This window comes from Pinus tabuliformis, chromosome 4_2, assembly GCF_031772625.1.
Source record: "Pinus tabuliformis cultivar Carrire ecotype Pingquan chromosome 4_2, CPIR1, whole genome shotgun sequence".
Taxonomy (NCBI): domain Eukaryota; kingdom Viridiplantae; phylum Streptophyta; class Pinopsida; order Pinales; family Pinaceae; genus Pinus; species Pinus tabuliformis.
In genome coordinates, this window is record NC_142304.1 from 217,609,163 (window position 1) to 217,634,236 (window position 25,074).

A 25,074-nucleotide genomic window follows, 5' to 3' on the forward strand; every position below is an offset into this window, starting at 1 on the left:
ATCCTCCGATGAGACAAGATCTGGACCCCTTCTCAATCTCCCACCATAACTCCACCTGCAAACCCTAATTGAGCACTACAACCAAAAAGAACTACGTCCCTCTCCAAGTGTTGTGAAGTCCTCCAAAATGTTGATGAAAATGCTGCTAAAATGCTGATAAAACTACTGCTGAAATACCGATGGAAAAACCTTGCCCGAGTAGGCACTCAAAGTCCCCCGGGGCTAAGGGTGAGATCTCCGAACGGAGACACTCAATGCACTAAACAGTGCTGCAAACCAGCTAAACAAAAATCATGCTCAAAAGTCGAAATGACTAGCTCAAAATGCACATAACTGAATGATCCAAAATGAGGGGGCTCCTCTCTATTTTATAGCCTCTGCCTCTCACAATCCCTAGGCTCACCTCCTCCTACGTGCTTCTCCTCTTGCCACATGTTCTTCCCTCCTGCGTAGTCTCTCCATGTGTCTGCATGGGCTCCATTTCTGCGTCCCCCTTTGGCCCCCCTTGGCTCCCCTTTAAGTCACAATGCTATGCTACCTAGGAAGTGACTTTTTATTCTAAAGTGAGTTATGTCCCTCTTCCTCACTTTTTATTTACAAATAACTATAGAAGGAAAAAATTGAACCAAATCGAATATTCCAATTAGCTATAGCTAATTAGGAATATTACAATTTTTTAAACTCTCTACTATCTTCCTTCACTGTGTTACCAATTCTTCAAATCTCCTACATGATGAACCAATTCATTCACCTATGATCAGAAACAATCAAAATGGCATCCTCTTGGAGAGATTTGAAAATGATTCAAAATTTGTGATGACGTAATTAAACATATTGCTTAATTAGCACTCCACCTAAAAAACAATCATATTTAAATTTGGGAGCATGATAGGATTTGGGAGAATGATGTGGGTATGATGACCAAGCTTATATATGGTGTATTCGGGTGAATTTCAATCATCATATGAAATGATGTTTTAGTAGGGGAATTTAGGCCTAGGATTAAAAGGGACTTAGGATTAGGATAAAGGGGATTTAGGCCTAAATAGGAATAAGGGATGGCATGAATGATTTGAAATAGGGAATAATTCGAAAGAATAAGCGGATAAGGGAATATGATATGTAGGACTAAGGGAACAAATAGGGAATAGGGACAAATAGGGAATAGAGCATGAGGGGAATAAATGATATATGAAGAGGGAGAAAACTATAATATTTGTAACCATGTTTCTTTGACATCATTCCTTTTGACTGTAAACACATTGTTCAGTTGAATGAATCTATCAAATACCCAAACCATGAATCATAAATTATAATGAAAACTCTCAAAACTCAAATTCCCCTTCCCATTACTGATTAAGACTTTGATGACCAAATTAAAACCACTTTTATAATGACTTCCCAGGCAGTGGTTAGTCAAACTCATAATAGTGAAAACATTTGTGAGTTTGACCTTTTGTATGATAGCAAGACTATGAATTTTTGAATACCTTCGACTAGTAATAAACTTAATGAATCTAACATTAGATCCATTGGGGATGGCAGCCTCCCCGTGAGGTTCCAAGAATGACACCACAAACCAAAAGCCTATCTATTAGGCAACAAAAACAACGTACAAAAATGAGAAAAATACTGGCAAATCTGGAAAATTTAGTGATCGAATTGACTAAAAACAACTACATAACTGACAAATTCCTATTTGCGAACTAATTTATTTATGGCAGCAAAAATCCTGGACCTTATGGCCTTCACCTCAGGCTTCAAATCCCAACTCCTACAACCCACACTTGCATTATTGAAAAGTAGAATGGTATTGACAATGAAATGATATTGCAGTTGTGACATTATGTGAGAAAATGTTTGAGCATCCTGCCATTTACAGGCCCTACTCCAACTGATTGATCAAATAAATCCTCAAGAAGATAAACATTCTTTCCCCTGAATGCAACAATTTTAAAAGGTCGCTTCCACAGATTTTCAAATTTTCCATGCCTGCCCTTGTATTCATTTCGGGCATCCCACTTTAGTACCAAATCTCTAATTTGAAAGTCATATGCATGTATTCTTCTATCATAAATTCTTTTAATTCTATATTGTATCAGCTGTGTGTTTTTAAACACATCTTCTCTGGACTGTTGTAGTTGAATCGTTTGGCCAATCCTTTGTTGCATATCATTTGGCTCTACCTTTGCCTTGTGCAATAGTTTCATGACTAGAACTCTCAATGAGGAAGGAAAAAGTGAATCTATCCCCTAGACCAACTAAAATGGAGATACGCCTATTGACTTCTTAGTACTCACGATTTTCCCACAGTACATGAATCAGTTTCTTATGCCAGCTCTTCTTATCCTCCTGCAACAATTTCTTGATAATGTTTACCAAACTTTTATTAAATGACTCAGCAAAGCCATTACCCTGAGGATAATAGATTGTGGAATGGCCTAGATCGATGTTATATTTATGGAAGACTTCTAACATTTTCTTTGACTAAAAGGAAACAACATTATCTGTAAAAAAAATTGTGGACAACCAAAATGAGACAGAATGTTACCTTCCAGAAATTGAATGATCATCGTATCTGTAGCTTTTTTGGTAAGAAATACTTCAATCCACTGGGTAAAATATTTTGTTGCCATTAATATTCACTTATGTTATCCAGATGAAGTGGGATGAATTTCACCAATGAAATCAAGTCCCCATTGCTGGAATGGTGGCTCAACTACTAGAGGCTTTAGGGGCAATGGGAGTAAACTTATTTCTTCCTTCAAACATCTAACATTCCCAACAATTGGCCACCTTTTAATAAACATCAACAAACAAACTAGGCCAATAAAATCCAACTCTTAAGATCTTTTTCACTATGGTTTTCCAATACAAGTGCCCACCACAGTCTCCTTTGTGGAACTCCTACTTTACTGCTTGAGCCTCATCTTCTAGTAAACAATTGAGCAACATTCCATTGGGATCCTTCCAGTATAAGAACTGATCAATAATGCTAAATTTAATTGCCTTCAATTTTAGAAAGCAAGCGTTAATTTTAGGCCAATCTGGAGGTGCTTGTAAATGCCACAAAATGCATAAAATATCAGCATACCAAGGTGAGGGAGAAAAATTTTCCGACACTTGTTGGAAAGTACTTAAAAGATCTACTTCTATTAGGACAACCAAGAAATTATTTTGAAGTAACTGTAGATTTGATTCAGACATCATTCGATCCAAGCCTTGGCCTTTAATCAATTTTGTTGGCTTGATCTTGATGTCATATTCAATTATCGAAGCAATCACTTGCCCCTTCCTCCATCTAGATCACTTGGAGTTAAAATGTTTTTTACTGCAGCACTAGGCACATAAGCCACAACATGATAATGAAAAATGTATAGCCGAAAATCATTCAAGGCCTTAACAAGAGAAAATGTTTGCTTTTCCATTATGTTATATTTGAGTGCAACGTCTTTGAGCGCCCTGCTAAAAAATGAAATAGGTTGTTCAACTCCCTGCTGTTTTTTTGCAATAGGACAACAATGATATTGTGCTCAGAAGAAAAAGAAAATACCTTGAATTCACATGTATAATCCAGACTAGCCAATGTGGGAGCACGAGATAATGTTGCTTTGACTTCATTGAAATATGTCCTATTGTCTTCACCCCATTTCACCTGGAAGTCCCGCTTTAACATGTTTGTGATGTTTCTCAAAATTTCGGCCAAATCCGGAATGAACCTCAAATAATTAATTCTGCCCAAAAAGGACTAAATCTCTTTTTTATTCCTAGGAATGTCCATTTTATGAATTGTTGAAACTCTATTAGGGTCTATTTTGATTCCAACTTTCGAAATAATATGACCCAACAACTTGCCTTCCTCCAATCCAAACAATGATTTCTTGGGGTTTAATGAAATGTCGTACTTCCTACACTTCTCAAAGACAGCTCTTATGTGCTACAAATGATCATCATCAGACTGTGAGTAAACAATAATATCATCGAGGTATATGACAAGAAACTTATCTTTTTCTTCTACAAAATCTATATCCATAGCTCGATGAAATATTTCTCCTTGCATTCACCAGACCGAACAACATCTTAGCATATTTGAAAGTACCCCAAGGTGTGGTGAAGGTGTTCTTATCTTGGTCTACTGGGTGAACCAAAATATGGTTGTACTAAAAAAAACATCTAGCAATGATATTATTCTTGCACCAACTACCTTATGAATTATATGGTCCATTTTTTAGCACCTAATAGTTTTAAATGATGAAACCATACAGTTGAGGAGAATTTTAGATGGTGGAGGAATAACCTGTTATAAAGTTTTATTAACCCAATGTTTCGGACTACCAAGTGAGTCCATCCTCAGGGGATACGCCAATAGATTAAGAAGAGATTAATGATATATCCTGGAGCTAATCTTGAGTGTGTGTGTGTGTGTATATATAATGAAAATGATTTATTATATTTATATATATATATATATATATATATATATATATATATATATATATATAATATATATATATATATATATATATATATATATATATATATATAAATCATTTTCATTATTTGTATATATATATATATATTATGAAGAGGATTAATATAAGAGATTTAGTCGACCATAATCTAAATAGTTTAGTAATATATTAATAAAATTGAAATTTAAAACATTAGGGATTTAATTAAACAATGGGATTTTATTAAAAGAGATATTTAAATATTACTGTTCACTATAATCTATTGTTTTAATATAAATTTAGTGTTAATTAGTTATGATTCATTTTCACTTATTTGAATTATGAAACTTTATTACAATATTTAGATTTAAATTCATAGATTACTTATAAGATTATAATTAATAATATATAATTAGTATGTAAATTTTTTTAAGCTTCATTATATTAGATTACTAAAAAAAATTATTATAAGTATTCTCATTAGATTTACTATATTGATTTCAATAACAAATTAAGGCTAATTAGTTATTAGGGTTTCTATGCTTATTATTCCAATTGTTTAAAATGTGGATCTTATTACAATCAAAGGATTTTATAAGCTTTGATGTATAGAGTTGTTAATTTAGAAGTATTATGAAGGATTTATATATATTGAACTATCTTATAAAATTATTAGGATGAACAATTTTAAAAAAGGTTGTTATATTAATTTAGTAAATTATTTTTATAATATATGAAAGAGGATTGAAAGAATGTACACTAATGAAGATTAATCAAAGAAACTAGATTTGATAAGGTATTTAAATATAAGGGACCTATGCAATGAGAGTTAATTATTGGTCTTTATAGTTTTAAATGATGAAACCATACAGGTGAAGAGAATTTTAGATGGTGGAGGAATAACCTGCTATAAAGTTTTATTAACCCAATGTTTCGGACTGCAAAGTAAGTCCATCCTCAGGGGATACATCAATAGATTAAGAAGAGATTAATGATATATCCTGGAGCTAATATTGAGTGTGTGTGTGTGTCTCTCTCTCTCTCTCTCTCTCTCTATATATATATATATATATATATATAATGAAAAGGATTAATATAAGAGATTTGGTCGACCATAATCTAAATATTTTAGTAATATATTAATAAAATTGAAATTTAAAAGCTTAGGGATTTATTTAAACAATGGGATTTTAGTAAAAGAGATATTTAAATATTATTGTTCACTATAATCTATTGTTTTAATATAAATTTAGTGTTAATTAGTTATGATTCATTTTCAATTATCTGAATTATGAAACTTTATTACAATATTTAGATTTAAATTTATAGATTACTTATAAGATTATAATTAATAATATATAATTAGTATGTAATTTTTTTTAAGCTTCATTATATTAGATTACTAAAAAAAAATTATTATAAGAAGTATTCTCAATAGATTTACTATATTGATTTCAATAACAAATTAAGGTTAATTAGTTATTAGGGTTTCTATGCTTATTATTTTAATTGTATAAAATGTGGATCTTATTACAATCAAAGGATTTTATAAGCTTTGATGTATAGAGTTGTTAATTTAGAAGTATTATGAAGGATTTATATATATTGAATTATCTTATAAAATTATTAGGATGAACAATTTTAAAATAGGATGTTAGATTAATTCAGTAAATTATTTTTATAATATATGAAAGAGGATTGAAAGAATGTACACTAATGAAGATTAATCAAAGAAACTAGATTTGATAAGGGATTTAAATATAAGGGACCTATGTAATGAGAGTTAATTATTGGTTTTTTAGGATTTCCAGTAAAGGTTTCCTGGTGTTGCTTAGTTTTAATCCATAGTTGTCCTTGAGAGACACCCTATTCAAGTTTCTAAAATCTACACACAATTTTATCTCACCTGTCTTCTTTTGACTGGTACCAAGTTAGATAACCAATCAGAAAATCAAAGAGGTATTCTAATGCCAACATCAAACAACTTCCTTACCTCCTTCTTGAACAAGGGAAAAAACATCGGATTTTTCCTTCACAACTTCTACTTGAAAGGATTTTGGTCCTTTTTGATTGGTATTGTGTGCTGGATAATGTCTTTGTTATACACCTTTCAGTCCTCGTATACCCATGCAAAAACATTATAGAATTCAGTCGACAATTCCATGTATTTTTTCTTCATTTCCGGACTCAAAGTTTTCGAAAACTTTATCATTTTTGGGTGTTCTATTGTAACTATATTGCATTCTTTAACTCCTTCTCCTACAGGTGCTAGTTTTGGCCTCTTAGCCACATCATTCTGGTCAAATAGTTCCTCCAAAAGTACAAGCCCTCTTGGAAGGACATTGTCTTTGAGCTGCAATATTTTTAACTCAGTACCTTGCTTATCTAACTCTTCTTTCAACTGATTAATAAAACTTTCTTTATCTACATCTTCCCATCCGCCATCCCTTTCCAGTTTTATTTTGGAAAATTCCTCCTTCATTAGCAAAAAATTCTCCAACTACTTGTCATTTTTTAAGACTTGCCAATGCTTCATGCTATCTGGGGCATTAGGCCTATGTCTGACTTCTACCTTTTATTTCCCTTTAACATTGCTGGGAATTTCAAAATCAGAGGCCAAAGTGGCCAATGCATCCACAACAACATTATCCTTCCTAGGAACAACTGAAAAATTGTACTCAACAAAATTCTGCAAATAATTTAGGAAAACATTACAATAAGCACACATCCAAGGGTGTTTTGTTTGATATTCACCTTTGACTTGTCTAACCACCAGCTCAGAATCCCCGTAGACATCTATTCTTCTAGCTCCTAATTTCTTCAAATTTCGTAGACCCAAAATAAGAGCTTCATATTCCGCTACATTGTTAGTACAATCAAAAACTAACTTTTATGAACATAGATTTGACTTACCAACTTCTGGGTTGATTATCCATATCCCCACACCAACACCTTCTCTACTTGCTGCCCCATCGAAATGCATGGTCCAAACACGCTGTTTTTTCTGCTCTTTTTTACCCCTTTCAGCCTTCAAACTTTTAGATTTCTCATGGATAGTTTGGTTGTTTTGTTCCTCATTTTTGTTGATGTCCCATTCCTCCATTTGATGACTTTATTCTTCAAAAATTTTCTTGTTGTTTGCTTCTTCTAAAATGTTTGGAACAACTCATTTTATTTTTTTTCCTTGTTCAGAATATTTTCCCAAAATTTCTAAATTTTGAGCGTTGTTGTTTTCCTCTTCCACATCTGAAGCAATCTCTTGATCATTAGGACAATCCAAATTGAAAAACACAAATGAGTCTAGATCAGAATGAACAACATACACTGGAAGATCCACATGTTTATCTTTACTACTAATCATGTATGGCATGAGCAGTTCCCTGTATAACCTCCTTGACTTCCCTTCGAAAACTGAAATTGTGATGTTGGACATGTTTGTTTGCAATGCTCAGTGAAATTTTGCCATCCAGGATCTAGATAAAATCATACCATACTTGGGAGGTATATCTGCCATGACAATATGCATAAAAATACACTTTGAAGGAATTTGAGTTAAATACACTTCTAAATCTTTAATTAATCCCAAAAATTTCACCTTACTGGAATAAAATGAATAGAGGTATTTGTATGGTCTTGTAATATCTAGGCCTAATCTCTCCATAATCACTTTAGGCATTAGATTGTGTGAGGCTCAAGAGTTTACCATTGCATTATGCAGTGTTTTCTCATGCAAATTCAAACTGACATAGAAAGGAGTAACATCCCCATCTTGCACTTTGTCATCAATCTTTTGTCCAAAACTAATAACTAGATGATCATCCACTATATTGACTATATCCGAGGATTTGTCTACTCTAAGTGCCTTTAAAATTTGAGATTTATATTGATTTTTCTTTACCAATTCACCAAGAGGAATGAAGATCTTTAATTTATCAATTTCATCTTCAAGGTTAAAGGGGTTTGATACCCTTTCAACCTCTTAATGGGCAACTTCCTTCTTTTCTGCAACATCTTTGGATGTATCTTCTTTCCTCTGTAATATGGTGATAGGCGGCTCCTTCTTTTGGGCACTTGTACTAGGAACATCCTTCTTTTGAATACTTGTACTAGGGACATCCTTCTTTACATTACTAGTTTCCATTTATTTCTTTGTTGTACTACTGTTTGGTTTTTTTTTTTCACTGCATTGTTGCCCACAGTTCTATTTCTCAAAATATATTATCCCTTCTCTTGCATGATGGAATTTTGATATCCCTTCCTATACTCCTCAGATTCAGTCATTAACACATCACTTTGAGACTGAGAAAACAATAATTCTTCATCCTCTGCCTCAAAATTTTCAAGCAACTCCTACTCTTCATCTTCTTTAGTCAAATACACATCTTACTGCTCATCACCAAAAAACAAAATTTGGTCTTCTGGTAATTTCTCGTCCTCCTCATCTTGATCTTGAGCATAATTCTATTGAAATGGTGGTCTTACTTATTTTTGTGACTACTCCAGACCCTTCTTCTCTTGGGTTCGTTTGGAAACTATGGTTGCCTTCAAAACTTTGAGTTTCTAATTTGTGTACCAATCTGAGGTTCTCTAGATGTTGCCCAGTCAGTCAAAGAGATTTTCTCCATCATCTTCTCCATGGTTTTGACCAATGTATCAAACTTAACATTAACAGAAGTATTGGGCTCTTATTTTATTATCATTATTTTCTCTACTTTAATTTTGGATTTCTTTGCTAACATATTAGCCTCCACATTGACTGCATTGTTTTGCATGTCCTCTAGTGTTGTTGGATTCCTCTCCCTAAGCTGGTAGGCCATATTAGGGTCGAAAGGATTAGGAAAATGAAGTAACTCTAGCCCAAGAGGTGGTTTTTTCTATGCAGGAATATAATTATACACTTTATTGAACCTTACTGAAAAGTCTTCGACAATTTTTCCAGGCTGTCTTTTTAGATTAATATACTTAGCCAAAATTTGCAAGGGATTATTCTTCTCACCCCACCTTGTGAGGAAAGCATCTTCTAACTCTTGATAATTGGCAAAAGATCTTGGGAGAGAACTCCTAAACCACTTCTTGACATCACTAGAAAATATTTGAGAAAAAAATATGACTTTAACATCATCATGGTCTACTTCCTCCAAATCTACTAAATCACTGACCTTATCAACATGTTTCTTAGCAATAACTTCACTTGTACCATCATATTGGGGAAGCCTTTGACCATAATTAAGAGGAAAATCATGAAGTTGAGTGGGGAACACAAGAGGGGCATATCTTGCTTCCGTAACTGCTACCTGAGTAGTTGGGTGACTAGTAGATCGTGTGACAGAAACTGCAGATGATGGAAAAAAAGGATGGATAGAAGTTGAAATAGATGATGAACAAATCAGAAAAAGTGAGAAGGCAGACCCATAAGTTGAACTAAATTGTAAAGGGACCGTTTTTGTGATAAAATTGTCTATTCAGCAGTCTTCTGAACTTTATTAACCAAACCTTTCAACTTACCAAACTGTTGAAGAATATTCCGACTGAAATCCCTTTCTAGAAGTATGATATAATCAACAAATGAGTCCACTAGAATCTCAGGGATACATGAAAAAGATATGGTTTTGGATAGAATAACTTGAGAAGCAATTTCTGTGAAGAGACGAACCTTATAAGAGGTATATTACTTGCTTGACTTTCAACCACAATTGTCTCCTTCCTAAGCAATCTTTCAGGATCACGAACAACCACAGAGGGATTTGGATCAAGATTATACTTGGTATACCTTGTAGAAGCCAGATATTCTCATATAAAATTCCATGCACTAATTTCACTAACAATCAAACAACTATGAAAATTTCATCCAATGGTGTGACTCTGAAAATGAAACAACTTCCCTGGAAAATTAGACTTTTTGATCCCCGACAATAACGCCAATATGTTAGCACTCCATGATTTCCTTTTAGGTTGAAGGAAAAGGATCACAAAGGTAACCACATACCTCTTTTGGTTGACAAACTAGTCTTCTTGAACCTGAGGGGGCTCCCTCACTAAGCAAACTCAAATATAAAAACTTTGAAATACAATCTTTAGTAGATACAAGATCTGAAAGGTGTTTAATTTTTTGATTTGGGGGTAGCATAGGATTCTAGGAAAACTAATGCATGTGATCATGACCTCCTTGGTCCATCTTGCCCGAGCATTTCCCAACCAATTTCATATACAGAGGCTTGACTAGTACAACATTGAAATGAGAAAACAATTTGTAGTATAGCAGAATAAGAACATCAACACACTCACCTACAATGGCATAACAAATTACATTTCATTACTACAACTTGGATGAATGAATATCAAGAGGAAATATACAACGCATTCAAAGGTATGAACATTCCATTTGCAACTGAAATTTTCATCACAGCTAGACAAGAGCACGTGAAATGAATTCAAGCATAGTTGTTCCATACACCATTAAAGAAGATAAATAATATAACATAAATAAGATTAAACATAAAATAAAGAACAACAATTTCAAAGCATTCATACCACAAATATCTCTGCAATATAACTGGAATCTTTTCAGCATCAAAACATACTCATTAATATAGATCACAACATATGAATACAATAGCTCAAAAGCAATCTTGAAACCAACAACAACTTGTTTCATATGTATTAACCAGATAAAATAGACCATAAACAAAATATAATAAGTGTCTAGGTTTGCTACATCACTGATCCAATAGTGGATCGAATCAAAATTTAAAAAGAGGAAACCTTTTTTCCGTTTTAATTCCTTTCCTTCTGATGATAAAAAAAAACCATAAAGCATTCATGACTTTATCTAAATAAAAAAAACTAAATATCTATGTGAAACTAGTTTATCTTCAAAGACCATATCTTCATGAGCCAAATAAAATAGTAAAAGTAGGGACAGTTGGGCGCTGACTAAGAAGCGACTTGGCAACGACTGTGTGGGAACGTTTTCCTTTCAAAATTGACGCTTGGCTGCCTACTGAAGATATGAGTCGGTTTCCACATCTGATCCACATTAATAGCTTCAAACCCTGACAAGTGGCTTCCTCCCAATATGCATGTAAATGTATAAGCAGGGCCTGCGCAGCAACTGCGCAATGACTTCTTAGCGCATTTTTCAAAATTATCTCTTAGATTGCTTCCAGTCTTAACAAAACACCATCATGCTAGTATAAGTCACTCCAAACATCAGAACCATACCATTATATTGACCAAAACAACATCTGCAACTTGAATTTTGAAATAAAAACAAAATTTCAAACTTCAGTCAAGGACCCTTTACCTCCTCTTCCTTTTGCTAGAGGTCTTGCTGGTGGAAGCTTTGGTCTTTGAAGTTTGAGGTGTGAGGTCAATTTTCTCAGTGGGTAGTGGTAAGGTAGGTTTTGCTTCAGTTATAGCCTTAGATCTTAGCCTTGGCACTCTTCCAGGTGAAGGTGCTTTGGTTGCCTCCTTATACTTCTTAACCAGTCCCCATGCTTTGTCCAAACTCTTTTTCATGCTCCTCAGTTTTTCATTCAATACTAGATTCTTGACATAGAGGTTTTTACATTGTCTCCTCACTAGAATGGACCATTTCACAAAGTGTTTGCCTCTGCTGAGAGCTATAGATGCCTCACATACCTTCTTGTCACAGTTCTCAAGAACATGTTGCACTAGCCTCTTATAGTTCTGATTCTCTTGCCTGAACCTCTTGACTTGTTCTTGACTTTCCTCCAACTCTTCTAGGCATCTCTAATATTCTTTCCATTGATCAAAATGTGTCTTGTCAGGTGCTTGAGCCACCTTTTTCATCTATTGTACATAATTTAGTTTTGACTTGTATGCTCTAGTTGAGGGTCTACTGGATTCCACTACAATCTCCTTAGCATGTTCAGTAAATGAGACATGTTTACTTTTTCTCTTAGAAACAATTTTAGGAGGTGAGTCTACCTTTTCAGCCACTAGTTGAGTTGCTTCCTTCAAGTCTCTATTTTTCCTTTTCAGGAATGTTATTTTTATCTGATATTTTGAAAGGGCTTCTTTCATCTTGACTATCTTAGGGTCTTCTTCCTCATACTGTATGGCGTCTTGATCATATTGCATTGTGTCTTCTCCTTGTTCAAACTAGGTTGTTTCATCCTGCTTCACTTCCTCTTCTTTGTTGTCTTCTTGTTTTTATTCCTTCCTATCCTCAAAAATTTCAACAACTACTTAAGGTCTGACCCCTCCACATTCTTCTTTTTGCTTGACCTAATCCTAGGTCTCATCACAAACTCTTCATTCTTAAATTTCTCTTCTACCTTAACTTGAAACTTGGTTGTTTGATATGATGCCTCCTAAACCTTGGTTTCTAAAGTTTTCTCTTTGCCTTTTGAAACCTACTTCTTACCCTATTTCCAAGTTTACATTTGAACCTTTTGTTGGGTTTCTCATATTTTTCTTCAACTATCTTGGCCTCTTTAACTGAGTGAGTGACCTTCTTCTCTTGTATTTCATGAACTTCTTCCTCCTCACAAATCTTTACTGATGAAGATTTTGTTTGTGGCAGTAAACCAATGCTAGATAAGAAGTTAGACCGGTAAATATTCCTCCTATATGTTAGTGTTTTCATTCCTACTAGTCACCAGTGATCAAATGTGCTCTTTCAAAGTTTTGTTAGGGTCTTAGGTAAAATTTGTATATTTCAAGTCAGTCCTCAAATAAAATTTTGGTCACTCGTTGGTGTTGGTCTAGGTCATCACTACTCCCTTGGTTTGCAAAGTCACCACCCTAAGCATGGTCATGCCATTATTTATTATCATAAGTCTAAATGTTGGTCTAGTTCATAATTGTGCTCTTGAAATCATGTATGGTTGAAAAGTCCAATAATTTCTTAGAAAGCGTTTTTTGAAACTTTTTAACAAAATGTCAAATGAGTGAACTGAGTTGTGGATTTCAAATCTTACAATGGAAAGTGTTTTTCAAATCTCTTTTACAAAATATCTAAGTGAAGAACACATTGTGTCTCTTAAACCTAATAGCATACAAAATTTTAAACATATTTTAGAATTGTTTTAGAATTGTAATATTTAGTTTTTACAAATGTACAAATACATGTTCTGTTTTTTAACATTTAGATTATCTTAATTCTTAAAATAAAATTTTAGAAGGATAAAAAGTTATAATAATGGAAAATTAATTATAACATATATATTTAATAAATATAATTGTTTTATATATTTTTCAAAATTCTTTTTCTTTTTATATCTTGAGTATAATTACAAGGTTTTAGGTTATAAATTTATTTTCTGATTAGAAATATTATTTTATTATTTTTTTTCAAATGAAAAAATATGTTTTTGATATTTCTAAAATAGATATAAAAAAGTATGATTTTTTAGTTGGTAGTTTACTTAATTTTTTAATAGACATTTTATCTTAACATTCAAAATATGTTTTAGTCATATAAAAAAGATTTATTAATTTAAAAATAAAATTATATAAAAATTATTTGATTAAATTAAGCTATAATAAGTTATAGAAATAAAAAATATGTTTTTAATTATTTTATTATTTTAGAAATAAATATATTAATAATAATAATAAATATACAAATATTTATACAAAATAATATCTCACACACTCTATTAATTGTCTTCTTGTTTGAAAATGAGATATATGTAATTTTAGTTGTTTATTTTTTTTACTTTAATTTGGCTATATTTAAACTAAGAAACAAGTACTAACACTTGTTTTATTTAAAAAATGCACATTAAACTAATCTATTTTATATTACTTAAATATTTTGGACTTTTTAGACCTTGAGGAATGAGCCTCTTTTACGTGCGCAGCAACAGACCCTGGTGCGATTTGAATACTCCCTCCATCGCCATGGCACCGGTAGGGAGCCCTGAGGCCCCTCCTCCACGAGCAATCCTTGCGTTCAGGAAGTTGATCGACGATAGTAGTAAATTCCCAACAAGGGAAACTCAGCGCAAGTTTGTAAAGAAACTGGACAACATTCCAAGAGTCACCCTGCCCATTGAAGATTGTTGCAGATCTGCTTGGAACTTAGCTGAAAGATGGCTCATCGGAAAATTTACAGGGCTATGGCCTTCCCCCAAGGCTGTCAAGGCGTGGGTATAGAGGAACTGGCGACCACAAGTAAAGGAAGGCATTGGAAGCTTCCTGCTCGTTAAGGGCTTTTTTGTCTTTGTTTTTGATTCAGTAAAAGACAAAAATCTCATCTTTAGGAATGGACCATATTTCATGGGACCTCAGGGTCTGTATCTAAACTCATGGTCACCAGATTTCGATTTGACATAAGATGTTCCATCAGCAGTTCCAGTGTGGGTGCACCTCCCTCATCTTCCACTGCACTACTGGAACCCGAAGTCACTAGAAATGATTGGTAACAACCTAGGAAAATACATAGATAGAGTAGAGAGAAGGGATCAATATTCATGTGCAAGAATATGTGTCAAAGTTGACTTGGAAATAGGGTTACCTGAAGCCATAAAGTTAACAATAGCAAACTGGTCTTATATCCAAGAGTTAGACTACGAGCAGCTACCATCCAAATGCAAAAATTGCCATGAATATGGGCATTTTGTAAGATACTGCAAAAAAAGAGAGGAGGAGGAAGATCTAGAGAAGTCGAAAGGAGAGAAATGGATCCAGGTGCAGAAATCAGTCCAGGCCAAGGTGAGTAAAGGGGAAAGAGATACCGATGGAGTCTAGAACTCTCTTAACAAGAATGGTTCAAATGGAAGGAAGAGGAGAACAACCAAAGACAACGGCCACAATAAACCCATTCGAAACCCTCAACTCTTCAATCAAAATTCCAGAAACAAAGATAGAGGATATTGATGACAAGTTCCCTCACTCGAAGCAGAAAAGAAGAACATGGAAGTAACCAAACTTGACTCCCCAGCAGGAACCTCCTCCTCACCCACATATGCAGAAATGACAAGGAAAAAACCCCCGGAAACCTCTGGGTCATCAGAAGACGAGGCATTCGAGAGAAAATCTAAAAGAGTTGGAAGAAAATCTCATAAGGAAGCCAGGAAGAAGAGGTGGAGAGGCAAAAAATGCAAGGCAACCAATCCACCATTGAAATGTCTATCGGGAGAAACACCAGAACAAGGCCCTCTAATGGGGGATCAACTCACTCCAATCTCGCTAAATAATGAAACTAGTCTCTTGGAATTGCAGAGGCTTGGCAAACCCTTCGAAAGATGAAGCAGTCAAAGATCTTCTAAAAATAGAAACTCCCAAGATCCTCATGCTCCAAGAGACTAAGATTGAAGGGGAAACCCTTCTTGAGATTAGGAAATTAAAATGGGAAAAAAATGAAGGAAATGCCATTATTGCAAGAGGTACCTCTAGTGGCCTAGCAACATTGTGGTCGAAGGACAAGTATCAAGTAGAAAGCTCCTTTGAGACCCAACATTGGATATTCACCAAACTTTGGCACCTCTCTAGTAAGCTCTCCATCTCTCTCTTCAACCTTTATGTTCTAGTCTACCTTACAGAGAAGAAAGAATGCTAGCAGACCTTGTCTAATTTCTTAGACATTTACTCCCCTTAGAATATAATAGTGGTTTTAGATCTCAACCTCATCATTGATCCAAAATAAAGAGAGGTGGAAATAGTGGCAGGGACCAAATGCTTCCATTAGTAGAGGAGTTGATACTTCATTGGGATCTTCTTGACTCCAAACCGAAGAAAGGCCTTTACACCTGGACAAACAATAGAGTTGGGGCAGAACACACCTCTGCTCACCTAGATCACTTCCTAGCACAGAGCTCTTTGTTGCTAGGAAAAATAATGATCTCCTCGAAAATTCTCCCAAAGCTAGCCTTAGATCACAAAACTATTCTCTTACAGCTAGAAAAGGAAGAAAATTTGGGCCCTATCTTCTTTAGATTCAACCCGCTTTGGTTAGGGAAAGAAGGGTTCATAGAAACTATTCTAGAGGCTTGATCCATACCTGTGATAGGATCTCCAAGATTCATGTGGGAGCATAAACTAAAAATAACCAAGAGAGCTCTGAAAAAATGGATTAAAGAACCCTCAAATTCTCCTACCAGCAACAGAAAGGAGATACTTCAGTTTTTATCAAATCTGCAAATGGATTTGGAAAGTAAGGGGATCTCTGCTTCAGATTTAGAAAATTAACAAGCTGCCCAGATCAAATCATTTCGCGCTTTCCGCCATGAAGAAGAGACTTGGAGGCTTAAGTCTCGTAGCCTGTGGCTTAAAGCTGGAGATTGAAATACCTCTTTCTTCCATAGGCAATATAGAGCCCAGCTATCTCAAAATCATATCTCTGAAATCACTTGCTCAGATGGTACTGATATCAAAGGTCAAGAATAACTAAAAAAGGTAGCAGAAGATCATTTCCAGAATCTGTATAAAGAGGAAGGGAATGGGAGTGAAGAAGTCACCTCTGAATTTCTCTCCCACATTCCATATTTGGTAAGCAAGGAGGACAACACTAGTCTTATGAAACCTTTCTCTGAGGAAGAAATATGTAAAGTAATATGGTCCATGGAATCAGACAATGCATTAGGACCTCATGGCTTCTCAATTCATTTTTATAGAATCTGCTGGGAAATAATAAAAATTGATCTTCTGAGGATGATTAAAGCTTTTCATCAAAAAACCAAAGTGGGAGGCAGTACTAACTCTACCTTCCTTCCATTAATACCAAAAGAAGTGAATCCGGGCACTTTTGACAGGTTTAGGCCAATCTCGCTCTGCAATGCATCATACAAAATCCTGACAAAACTGCTAGCAAACAGAATCAAACCACTGCTTGGGAAACTCATTTCTCCCACCCAAGGTGGCTTTGTCAAAGTGAGACATATTTTGGACAATGTAATATAGGTGCAAGAAGTCATACATTCCAGTTATCTTCAGTAGGAGCAAGGTATGCTCATAAAGTTAGACATGGCAAATGCATTTGATCGGGTAAATATTTCTTTCCAATAGAAAGTCCTCCTTTCCTTTAGTTTCAACTCTAACTTTGTCTATTTGATTAAAGCTTGCATTGAAAATCCATGGATAGCTCCTTTAGTTAATGGCAGGCCAACAAACTATTTCCAAGCCTCGAGGGGAGTAAGGTAAGGCTGCACCCTCTCCCCTTTCTTGTTCATTCTGATGGCAAACTTTGTTAAGTAGGAAACTGACAGCTGAAAAGAAAGCAGGGACAGCTCCAGGAGTCAGGTTGACGAAAGGGCTAGAGCCTCTCAATCACGCACTATTTGTAGATGATACTCTTCTATTGGGTGGAGCCTCCATCAAGATAACCAAAGTTTACAGTGGAATTCTTCAAAAATTCTACAACATATTAGGAGCTCTTATAAATAAAAGGAAAAGTACAATATACGGGTGGAATGTGGATCAACAAGCAATTCAGAGAATAGCCCTCTCCTTAGGCTTTTTGGGATTCACTTCTTGGGATAAAATCAAATATCTCGGGTTACCAATAACCCTAGGCCCTAACAAATTATCACTGTGGAAAGAGGTAATAAGCAAAATTAAGTCCAAGATTACAGCTTGGGGAGGTAAATGGCTCACCAATGCTGGCAAACTCATCCTTATAAAATCTGTATTTCCTCCTTGCCTATTTATCAGGCTTCCTTTCTTCTGGCTCCAAAGAAGATCACGTAACATATCTCCAGACTTATCAGGGATTTTCTGTGGAGAGGAGGAAGAGGAAATCAAAGAAAATTCCATATAGTGAATTGGGATACAATTAAATGCCTCATCTCTGAAGGGGGCTTGCAAATAAGAGACCCAGGCCTTGCCAATCTGGCTCTTGGAGGTAAAATACTTTCGACCCTCTTCTCAAACAGAAAACACCCCGTTGGTCAGGTCATAAAGGAAAAATATCTAAAAGGCTCATCGCTAAGGAACATACATATAGATAATAGCATCAAAGGGATGTCAATATGGCATCTCTGCTACCATGGGATGGAGTTCTTCCAAAAGAACTTGTCTCACATTCCTGGCAATGGAAAAAACACGTTGCTTTGGCAAGACATCATAATGGGACATTTGCCTTTGAGCAAAAATGAAGCAATCAAAGAAATCAAGAGCTGGCTCATTCAATAAGGAGTCCTCACCCTGGCAGATATCTCAACATGGGACGACTCCAAAAAATGGCAAACTTGGGAAATCCCCCGAGTTCTAGATCAAATGTGTAGTCAAAAGACCCTCTTGGAAGAAGCGTTAACGAGACTGGAACCAGTTCATAGGCGTTTAACGGACAAATGGGGATGGGGAAAGATTGGAATCTACAACGCAAGGCATGAATTTTCCTCTCTTCAACCACAGCAAGCTTCAAGCCATACTGCATCTATGTGGAAACAAGTCTGGGACCCTCTCAGTCTCCCCAAAATAAATTTCTTCACCTGGGTATTAAGGCATGGGAAAGTGCTAACTTGCAACAATTTGACCAAAAGAGGTATTCACGGGCCACATCGGTGTTCTCTCTGCTACAAAGCCCAAGAAACCATGGAGCATCTATTTGTGGATTTCTCTTTTGCTCAAGAAGTTTGGGACTGCATCCTTCAAGGCCTCAATGTCTCTTCCCCATTGCAAGTCAAAGTAGCTAACCTTTTCAGGACCTGGAGAATCTGTTATTCCCACATGACGCAAAGAAAGACAGCATGGAACAAAATCTGGAAAGCAGTACCTAAATATGTCTACTGGAAAATATGGCTCACCAGAAATGACCAGATCTTCAACAGGATTTTGAACTCCCCTTTGAAGGTGGCAACAAAAGCAAAAGCATTACTCCTCAAGACTGTGGCCAATCATCCCCTTAAAAACGATAACATGCTTCTCCTGGAAGAAAAAAATGGATGGGAACTTATATATTTCGAGACAGGATAAACAACACCACTTGCCCCAGTAAATCTCTTGTATGGAGACTATGAGAAGCGGACGCATATTTTCAAGCTTGGTGGAGGAAATAGGGTAAAACAACAATCTTTTTTTACGGTGCCTCCAAAGGCAATCCAGGGACAACAAGAGCAGGCGAAGTGATCTACTCCCGGGAGGGTGTTCATGAAGATAGGTTCAGCTGGGGACTTGGACAGAGAACCAACAACTAGGTAGAAATCCTTGGGTTGATAAAAGCCTGTCAGATAGCATGTGAAAAAGGCATTAAGGAAATACAAGTCTTCGAGGACTCATAAATCTTGATAAAGATATTAAATTCGGAGGACCACTTCAGCAATCCAGCGCTCAACAGGACACTTCAAAGGCTAAGATACGTGCTCCAAGACTTCTACGTGGCTCAAATAAGGAAGCAGACACAAAAGCAAACCTGGCATGCCTCCTACCACAAGGAGTCTTAAGAAAGAATGATGAAGAACCCACATGGAACCCGATCCCGTAATCTAGAGTAAATCTACACCTATGTAAGGAAAAGGAGAGCTACAACTAAAAGGAATACTGAATATTGTAATGATGGTTGTTTTGGTTTCGGTCCAACCGGTTTTAAATAATTAATATAACCGTTATAGTTATAAAAAAAATTGGATTTCAAATTTATGTGGTTAGCTTTTGTTGAGTTAAATTCTGGAATATTCACAGTAGTAATCATATTTTGTCGACGTTTCGAATCCCAAAGGGGAGCCATCATCATGACTTCTTGATGGAATCCCTTTGCGATTTGAAAAGAAGTCCTGATGATGGATCCCCTTTGATATTAGAAACGTCGACAAAATATAACAACTACTGTGAATATTCCAAAATTTAACTCAATAATTATTTAAATCATTAAAAAAATAAAACTGAAATTAAAACTATAAATAATAACTAGAATTTATAAATAAGAACTAGAATTTGAAAAGGAAACATCAATGTAAAATTTGAATTTTAGTTATTTATTTAATATTCTTTAATAAAATTACATTATATTTATTCAATTATAATACAATGTTATTATCAAAGATTCAGTTCCATGTTATTAAAAATAAATAAAAAATTGTTGTTGAATTGTCATGGTTACCATCGTACAAAATATTCCTAATCACACCATGCACAAAGGCATATCTAGGTCGCCAAAAAGACATCGCACTGATCTCTGGGTGTGGAAATTTGGTTCCAGCATCCCCCCGTACTGCTTCGGGTGAGACTTCAATCCGCACACAGCAGATTGATGCCGGAAGGGCCAGTAGTGTAGGGATTTGTTTGGCGCAACTAACTCTGAACCTAGGTTAGGACCCCCTAAGCCAACAATCATGGAGGTTCAGGGCGAAAAGGCTAGTCAATCTAGTATTATGACCCTCCTTCTGGATTTTCTGACAAAATGGAATGCAACCAGCGTTTTCAAAAGAAATTGTAATGGATGGGGAGGAATTTATGAGGTTTAAGGTGTTGGGTTCAACACATACTATATCCCCTCCCTTTCTGCTGGTAGTGGGAGCCATTAACCCTAATACCTGGCAGGCTCGACTCAAACTTTATGAAAGGTTACATGTACAAGTCAGAGAGTGCAAGACTCAACAAGTGTGACAATGCAGACTTAACAAAATAGGTGTATGAAACAGTGATGACAGAGTAGGCTTTGAATGTTGAAAGTGAGCAGGAATACACTTTATTTCCCTTTACAATTTACCCTAACCACCCAGGATTTTGTGATGGTTACATTTCCTCATCAACAAGACACGACTTTAAATTAGAAACTGACTGTGTGCATGATTGACATGCAAGGTATGCGTAGCAAATTTTTTCAAAGAGAGAACAAAAAGACCTTTACTATGCTTAATCGGGTTGTTGAGAAACAAATTCACAAACAGGGCAACTAACTCCTACCTCCCACAATGTTGAGACTGATCTACGCGAGCTCTGGTATCTTCATGGACACTCTGCATAGTAGTTGCACCAGGTCTAGTATCTTCATGGACACTCTGTGTAGTGGTTGCGCAACACCTTGCGTAGCGACGACGCAACACAATTTCTAAAACTCTCTACTATCTGCCTTCAATGTGTGACCAATTCTTCAGACCTCCTGCATGATGAACCAATTCATTCACCTATGATTAGAAACAATCAAAATGGCAGCCTATTGAAGAGATTTGCAATTATTCAAAATATGTGATGACGTAATTAAACCTATTGCTTAATTAGCACTCCACCTAAAAAAGAATCATATTTAAATTTGGGAGCATGATAGGATCTGGGATAATGATGTGGGTATGATCACCAAGCTTATATATGGTGTACTTGGGTGAATTTCAATCATCATACGAAATGATGATTTAGTGGGGGGAATTTAGGCCTAGGATTAGAAGGAACTTAGGATTAGGATAAAGGGGATTTCGGCCTAAATAGGAATAAGGGATGGCATGAATGATTTGAAATAGGCAATAATTAGAAAGAATAAGGGGATAAGGGAATATGATATGTAGGTTTAAGGGAACAAATAGGAAATAGGGACAAATAGGGAATAGAGCATGATGGGAATAAATGATATATGAAGAGGGAGAAAACTGTAATATTTGTAACCATGTTGCTTTGACATCATTCCTTTTGACTGTAAACACATTGTTTAGTTGAACGACTCTATCAAATACCCAAACCTTGACTCAAAAATCATAATGAAAACTCTAAAAACTCAAATTCCCCTTCCCATTAATGATTAAGACTTTGATGACCAAATGAGAACCACTTTTATAATGACTTCCCAAATAGTGGTTAGTCAAACTCATAATAGTGAAAAAAATTATGAGTTTGACCTTTTGTATGACAACAAGACTATGAATTTTTGAAGACCTTCGATTAGTAATAAACTAACTGACTCTAACATTGGCTCCATTGGGGATGGAAGCCTCCCTGCAAGGTTCCAAGAACATCACCATAGACCAAAAGCCTATCCATTGGGCAACAAAAACAATGTACAAAAATGAGAAAAAGACTGACAAATCTAGAAAAATTTAGTGACCGGACTGACTAAAAACAACTAAATAACTGACAAAATCCTATCTGATGAACTGATTTATTTATGGCAGTAGAAATCCAGGACCTTATGGACTTCACCTCAAGCTTCAAATCCCAACTCCTACTACCCACACTTTCATTATTGAAAGTAAAATGGTATAGACAATGAAATGATATTGCAATTATGACATTATGTGAGAAAATGTTTGAGCATATTGCTATTTATAGGCCCTGCTCCAACTGATTGATCAAATAAATCCTCAAGAAGATAAACATTATTTCCCCTGAATGCAACAATTTTAAAAGGTCGCTTCCACAAATTTTTAAACTTTCCATTTTTTCCTTGTATTCATTTCGGGCGTCCCACTTTAATACCAGGTCTCTAATTTGAAAGTCAACTGCCTTTTTTCTTCTGTCATAAATTCTTTTGATTCTGTCTTGTATTAGTTGTGTGTTTTTAAACACCTCTTCTCTAGACTGTTGTAGTTGAATCATTTGGCCAATCCTCTACTGCATATCATTTGGCTCTACCCTCGTGCAACAATTTCATGACTGGAACTCCCAATGAGGAAGGTAAAAGTGCATCTATCCCATAGACCAATTGAAATGGAGACATGCCTATTGACTCCTTAGTACTCACACGATCTGCCCATAGTGCATGAATCAATTTCTTACGCCAGCTCTTCTTATTCTCATGCAACAATTTCTTGATAATGTTGACCTATTTTTATTAGATGACTCATCCAAGTTGTTACCCTAAGGATAATAGGCTATGGAATGGCCTAGAACGATGTTATATTTATGGTAGAATTCTATCATTTTATTTGGCTAAAAGGCAACAACATTATCTGTAATAATTTTTTGTGGACAACCAAAATGAGACAAAATATTACCTTCTAGAAATTGAATGATCACCATACATGTAGCTTGTTTGGTGGGAACTGCTTCATTCCACTAGGTAAAATAGTTTGTTGCCGTTATATCCAATTATGTTATCCAGATGAAGAGGGATGAATTTCACCAATGAAATCACATCCCCATTGCTGGAATGGTGACTCAACTACTATAGGCTTTAGGGGCAGTGGGAGTAACTCCTTTCTTCCTTCAAACATCTGACATTCTCGACAGTTGGCCACCTTTTTATAAACAACAACAAACAAACTAGGCAAATAAAGGCCAACTCTTAAGATCTTGTTCGTTGTGGTTTTCCAATACAAGTGCCCACCAACACCTCCTTTGTAGAACTCCTCCATTACTGCTTGAGCCTCATCTTCTAGCAAACAATTGAGTAGCATTCCACCGAGATCCTTCTAGTATAAGAACTGTTCAATAATGTAAAATTTAACTACCTTCAATTTTAGAAAGCAAGCTTTAGTTTTAGGCTAGTTTGGAGGTGCTTGTAAATGTTGCAACACGTATAAAATATCGGCATGCCAAGTTGAGGCAAAAAAAAATTCCGGCACTCATTGGACAGTACCTGAAAGATCTTCTTCTATTAGGACAGCCAAGAAATTAACTTGAAGTGACTGTAGTTTTGATTTAGATATCATTCGAGTCAATCCTTGGCCTTTAATCAATTTTTTTGGCTTGATCTCAATGTCATATTCAAGTATCAAAGCGATCCACTTTCCCCTTCTTCCATCTGGATCACTTTGAGTTAAAATTACTACAACACTAGGCACATAAGCCACAACATGAGAATGCAAAATGTATACCTGAAAATCCTTCAAGAGATTAACAAGAGCAAATGCTTGTTTTTCCATTATGTCATATTTGAGTGCAACGTCTTTGAGCACCCTGCTAAAAAATGAAATAGGTTGTTCAACTCCCTGCTGATTTTTTTGCAATAGGACAACAATGATATTGTGCTCAGAAGCAAAAGAAAATACTATGAACTCCAGACTGGCCAATGTGGGAGCATGAGACAATGTTGCTTTGACTTCATTGAAATATGTCCTATTGTCTTCACCCGATTTCACCTCACTGTCCCACTTTAACATGTCTGTGATGTTTCTCAAAATTTCAGCCAGATTCAGAATGAACCTCCTCAAATAATTAATTCTACCCAAAAAAGACTAAATCCCTTTTTTGTTCCTAGGAATGTCCATTTTATGAATTGTTGAAACTTTGTTAGGGTCTATTTTGATGCCATATTTCGAAATAATATGACCCAACAACTTTTCTTCCTCTAATCCAAACAATGATTTCTTTGGGTTTAATGAAATGTCGTACTTCCTGCACTTCTCAAAGACGGCTCTTAAGTGCTACAAATGATCATCATCAGGCTATGAGTAAACAATAATATAATCAAGATATATGACAAGAAACTTATCTTTTTCTTCTGCAAAAGCTATATCCATAGCTCGATGAAATGTTTCCCCTGCATTCATCAGGCCAAACGACATCTTAGCATAGTTGAAAGTACCCCAAGGTGTGGTGAAGGCGGTCTTATCTTGGTCTATTGGGTGAACCAAAATCTGGTTTTACTCGGAAAAAACATATAGCAATGACATTCTTCTTGCACCAACTACCTTCTAAAGTATATGCTCCATTTTTGGCAGCTAATAGTTGTCCTTTAGCAACACCCTGCTCAAGTTTCTAAAATCTACACACAATCTGATCTCACATGTCTTCATTCTGACTAGTACCAATTTAGATAACCAATCAGAAAATTGAAGAGTTACTA

At 35.4% G+C, this 25,074-nt stretch overlaps 1 protein-coding gene across 1 annotated transcript; it reads right to left on the reverse strand.

Moving 5' to 3' along the window:
- Positions 1-7,026: 7,026 nt before the first annotated feature.
- On the reverse strand, positions 7,027-24,388 carry LOC149168874 (uncharacterized). Its single transcript, XM_089425002.1, has 3 exons — positions 23,866-24,388; positions 7,222-7,310; positions 7,027-7,140 (listed from the first exon to the last, which is right to left on the reverse strand). The coding sequence occupies exons 1-3, from the start codon at positions 24,386-24,388 to the stop codon at positions 7,027-7,029; spliced, it is 726 nt and encodes a 241-aa protein (XP_089281128.1).
- Between the last annotated feature and the right edge of the window lie 686 nt (positions 24,389-25,074).

Excerpts from the sequence above, each read along its gene's own strand:
- LOC149168874 (XM_089425002.1), bottom strand. The coding sequence starts at position 24,388 with ATGTTAAAGTGGGACAGTGAGGTGAAATCGGGTGAAGACAATAGGACA. Across the intron at positions 7,311-23,865 it reads AATAGAAGAAGATCTTTCAG|CGGAATATGAAGCTCTTATT; the intron begins GTACTGTCCAAT and ends CTAACAATGTAG. Across the intron at positions 7,141-7,221 it reads ACGGGGATTCTGAGCTGGTG|AATTTTGTTGAGTACAATTT; the intron begins GTTAGACAAGTC and ends AATTATTTGCAG.